Consider the following 5,054-nt stretch of genomic DNA (forward strand, 5'->3'; position numbering starts at 1 on the left):
CATGAGCTCCAGCTCCTGTGAGGGCTCTACCAGCAGGACCTCAGCTCCTTTAGGTTAGAGCTGTGGGCTGCTTTTTTCTTGTGTTGGTTTGGTTTAGGATGGGGTGGTTGTTTTTTTGGTTGGGGTTTTTTTGCTCTTTAGCGAGGAAGGACTTTAACGCTAATCTGCATCCTTATCTCAGCCTGGCTTGTAAAGCCTGAGAGGAGGCAAGGTACAGACAGATTTTCCCGCAGCGGGGCTGGGTGAGGCTGCCTGCGGGGGAGCGTGGGGCTCAAACACCCTGCCTGTAAGGGTTTGGGGGGGGACAGCAGTGTGGGGTGAGATGTGGAGCAGGCACCGCGCCCGGCACTGCCATCCTGCCCGCCTCACCGGCCCGGTCTCCACGTAACACTGTCCTCTCTCCTCCATCCTCTGTGTGCTGGACGCCTCTGTAGCAGAGGTTTGGGTTGTTTCCTCCGTTCCCATCCTCCGTGGGCTCCATCCAGCTGCTTTCGGAGGTGGCAGCAGCAGCTGGTGAAGTTGGAGTGCATTTGCCAGCGCTTGGTGTTGCCCTGGCCCTAAGCTGGAGTGGCAAATTTTTATCTAAATGGGAAACTGCGGTGGTGTGAGGTCAGGAGGGGTTTATTTCTACTGATGTGTCGGGGTTGCTGGGCGAGGAACGGGAGGTTGCTTTGTTCTGCCCCTAAAACAGTTCCTGGGTGCTTCGGTACAGCTGTAAAACCGGCACAAGGCCGTGGGTGCGTGTTCTCCAGCCCTACGCCTTATTTATTGCCAGGGAGAGGAAATCCAGCCCTTTTCACCCTGCAGGTTAGGAATAATCTGTCTGTCCTGGGGAGGACCATGCCAAAGCGATGCTACCTGGTTGGGAGGGAATGACTTGGCAGCAGATGTGCTGGGATAGACCGGGCTGAGGCCATTTAAATCTGCAGCAGCCAGGGCGGACGTGAAATAGGGATAACTGTAGTATCAGCTGGGATCTCAAGCGGTGCCCTGGGGTAGAAAGTTGGCCCTGCCAGGGGAGGCTGGTTCCAGCTGGCACTGGCAGCCCTCCTGCCTGCCAGCTCTCTCCTGCTTCTGGGATGCTTGGAGGGGCGGGCAGGGAGAGCTGGGCTGCTGGTTAAAACATCCTTCTTGGGCAGGTGAGTATCTCTGGTGGAATTGCAGCTACTTCCAGCTCTGCATCCGCTGCTTAGGTGTTGGAGGGGAGTTTTTCATTGCAGCCGCACCCCCTCGCTACATGAGCAGCTTTGAGCTGCAGATTTGGCTGCAGGTTCACTGCTCCGGCTGTTAGAAAGCAAAAGGCTCTGAGGTCTCTCCCTGCGAGCACTGAGGTTTTGAAAAGATGCTGATCTCCTTAGTTTTATTCTTATTTTTGCCTCCTCCCCTTCTAGCCCTGCCCTCCTCAACCCACAACCTCTTAAAGAGGAAATTTGGTGTTTACAGTTAAGCGTGGGGATGGGAACTTGTGATAGTCGAGGACTTTCTGCATTTTCCTGATTATGTTTTGAGGCTCAGTGACGAGAAACCGCAGCCTGGCACCTCCTGGAAAGTGCCCCTTTGCAGATTAACTGCCTGAGTTCAGCATCGGGGGGTTCGTGAGCCACGTGGAGGGGATGCCCCGACGGGAGAAACACGCGAGCGGGACAGCAGAGAAGAGATTGGCTTTGAAACTAGGGACAGGGTTCAGTTAGCAATTTAGAAGAGTGGAGATAGCAGCATCTGTCTCCATGTGTGGCTGCACCTTGCCTGCCAGATCTGAGACCAGGTGGTACGGCCTCCGTTGCTGCTCCATGTGTTATGGACGGAGAAACTGAGGCTGGAAAGAAGGATGGGAAAGACCCTGTACCCCGTCTGCCCACCAGCTAATAGCAGAGGTGGAAAGAGAAGAGCCATATCCAGCGCTCCCTTTGCAAGTCTCACTTCTTCCTGCAGCCATCGGTTGGGGAGATGATATATCAATTAGTGACCATGCTGCTTTTTTTTTTTCCATTTAGCTTGAACTTACTGGACTTCTATTGGTATTTGCATCTCAAGAAAATGGTTGTGACTTGGTTCTCTGTGTAGCATCTGTGCAGGCAGCGTCGTTGCTGGGAATGTTCTGGGAGCTGGGAGCAGCTACCCAGCGGGACGTGGTCACTGTGTGTCCTCCCCGCCGGGCTGGGCAGCGGCCAGCAGTGCTGCAGGGTGGCAGAGGGAGAAGGCCAGGGCTGCTGCAAAGCTGGGGAGAGCTGTCCTGTGCATGCTTTCTATTTCCAGGGGGATGTTTTATTCCAAAGTTGAGACCTGGATGTGCATCTGGGTACAGTGGTGCTCCAGGGAGAGCCCAGGTCCTGGCCAGCCTGCACCAAACAGTCTAAAAACGATCCAAAATTACTGCCACAGGGCTGCAGGTATCGCCAAGGGTCATGCGAAACCATCCCATTGGACATGTAATGGGTAGTTGCTCATGGCTGTCTCTGATTGCATCCCTGTTTTTTTCTTCGGGCTTGGTTCTCCTGGAGATTGCGGCAGGCAGTGGGATTAGTCGCTGCAATTGGACTGGACCGCTGTGCATAGGCAGCACGTAGCAGAGGGCGTGTAGGCAGGTTGCCCTCGCTGGAGCTGTGTGAATCTTGAGCATTTGTCTTTGTAATGCATGGTGCCATTTGGAGTCCCAGCTGTGCATATGAAACTCCCTGCTCAGAGAGACAGTTGCATCTGTTTCCCACCCCCTCCCACCCTCACTAACTGTTGTTCTGGTGTCTTGCAGGCACAGAAGAATAAGGCAGGATGGATGTGTATGACCCTCAGACACTGGGTGTTATGGTCTTTGGAGGTTTTATGGTGATATCAGCCATTGGGATTTTCCTGGTGTCCACCTTCTCCATGAAGGAGACATCTTACGAGGAAGCCTTGGCCAAGCAACGCAAGGAGCTTGAGAAGACCCAGCAGCAGAAAATAGAGAAAAAGAAGAAAGAGAAACCTGTTGAGAAAAAAGGAAAAGCAAAGAAGAAGGAAGAGAAACCTAATGGAAAGATCCCGGAGCAGCAGCTGACTCAGGAAGTGACGGACTCTCCCAAGGATGTGGTTCTTGAGCCTGCTGTGGTGCCTGAACCGGTAACTGTTGAGGCTCCGATTGCAGCGGTGTCAGTGCCCCCCCAGGAAAAGGAGAAACCCGCTCCATCACCTAAGGAGAAGAGGAAGAAGGAGAAGAAGGTGGCAAAGGTAGAGCCTGCTCCTAGCCCAGTGTTGGCTTCGCCTCCTGTCAGCGTCCCCAAAAGTTCTCCCGTCTTGGAGGTGACCCCTAAGGAGGTGCCCGTTGTGGCCGTGCCGCCGGTTGGCACTCAGCAAAGCGCTCCGGTCATCAGCTCTGTCGCCATCAAGAAAACTGATGCGCTTCCAACCCACGAGGAGCAGAAGCATGATGGACCTGTCAAGAAGAAGGCTGCATCCAAGAAGAAGAGTGAGCCAGGTAAGGCCAAATTCCTCTGCGCGCATCCCATCGAGTAAGTCAGCAGGGCACCTTCGTGCTGTTAAAACTGGGCTGTCCCATTCCGAGATCTCTTCATTTCTCTTCAGTGTCGGAAACAAGGCAGCTGTAGAAAGGCTGTCTGCTGAGATGGACCTTGTGCACCAAGGGGAAGGTGGGTTAAAGAAGCCTGTGCTAGGCTGTGGTTCTCTCTGCGGGTGAAGTATAGTTGAAGTCAAGAGTTTATGGACTTATTTTTGCTCTGTAATGTGCTCCCTCCTGTGTCAGGTATCTCTGCTTGGTGCTTAGCTCCTTGGTCTTAGCACACAGGTGTTGGGGAGTTACAGGTTCCTCTCAGATTTGCTGTTGTGTTGAGGGTCTCTGAGCAGATCTGCACACCGAGAATGAATGAGAGGTGCAAGTACCTGTCCTGGAAGAGGGTGAAGCTGCCACGGTGCTGGACATCTGGGGGGAAAGCTAAGGCGAGCTGTTTTCCCCTCCCACCCCTGCTTATGAAAAGCACACAGGAGCTTTACCACTCTTCTGCGGGGATGTGAGTCACTCCTAGAGCTTCCTCCTTCTTTTGTGGAAGTGAAAAGCAGCTTATTGGAGGAGAGAGGTTTGAAGGCATTTTGTGCTGGGGGTGATTGATCATCGGATAGTTAGCGGGAAGTGACTTTGGATATGTCACAGGGAAGGGAAAACTTGTCCGTCATCATTCATGTCTCACGTGGGGACTTGGGAGATGGAAGAGATTAAAGAAGGTGGTCCTGAACTCTCCAGGGTGTAAGTAGGTGTAGGGAGGGGAGAAACAGCTGTGTATCTGGATTCTTGCCTCTTGGTGCACCAACGTGAACAGTTTGGGTTTTATTTTTGGTTAAGTGATAATTACAGGCACTAAAAATGTGAGTGCTTTCAGACCTGCCAAAGTGTTCCCATAAGGACATGAGAAACCTCTCGGGTGTTCTCAGAGATGTGCTGTGGTATGCATAGGTTTAATTTCTTTCTTTATTTACAAAAAAACCCCACTCAGACAAAAAGACACCCCTACCTGCTCTCCTTCTGCAGCACATCCAAACCTGGGCTGCTCTGTAACCTGGCGGTTTCCACACCCATGGTTTGGAAGAGGGCCTGGTACTCAGCGGGACATTTTGCGGCTGCTGGTCTCCAAGGTTGGGTTAAAACTCTTGTATCTGCTCCTCTGAGGAAAGGATTTTACTAAAGGCCATCTCCGCATAGTAATAAGCTTGAAACAGTTGGAGCAGCTGCTACTGGAGGGGATCGCAGCGATAGTGTTGGGGAAACTGGAGGTGACTGGTTTGGCCCGTGCTCGCCGGGATGCACTTCTCCAACACTGGAAAACATGTCCCTAAATCCAAGCTGTAATAGCTGAGGGAATGGGGAGGGGAGATGAACTTTTAGTGCTTGTTAAGTTGGGATTTTTTTTGGCTACTCCAAACATCTACTCCGTTGGGTACAAAGTGCCGATTGTGCATCTCTTAAAAGCCAGGAGTGATGTCTTAGCTGCTCCTGTGGGATTTTTCGAAGGAAAGCTCGTGGCGGTCTTTGTGCCAATGAAGCCGGCTGCCGTTTGGTCAAGGTATCG

The 5,054-nt window shown here is 52.5% G+C and overlaps 1 protein-coding gene across 1 annotated transcript in view; it reads left to right on the plus strand.

Moving 5' to 3' along the window:
- Nucleotides 1-2,754: 2,754 nt before the first annotated feature.
- The window catches only part of RRBP1 (ribosome binding protein 1), a gene marked incomplete at its 3' end in the record, with an annotated part of 20,097 nt that continues 17,797 nt past the window's right edge, over nucleotides 2,755-5,054 (plus strand). Inside the window, exon 1 of the mRNA XM_010151058.1 lies at nucleotides 2,755-3,451. Coding sequence (XP_010149360.1) covers nucleotides 2,770-3,451 — 682 coding nt within the window. The remainder of the gene's footprint in view (nucleotides 3,452-5,054) is intronic.

This window comes from Eurypyga helias, unplaced genomic scaffold (assembly GCF_000690775.1).
Source record: "Eurypyga helias isolate BGI_N326 unplaced genomic scaffold, ASM69077v1 scaffold20644, whole genome shotgun sequence".
NCBI classification, from domain to species: Eukaryota; Metazoa; Chordata; class Aves; order Eurypygiformes; family Eurypygidae; genus Eurypyga; species Eurypyga helias.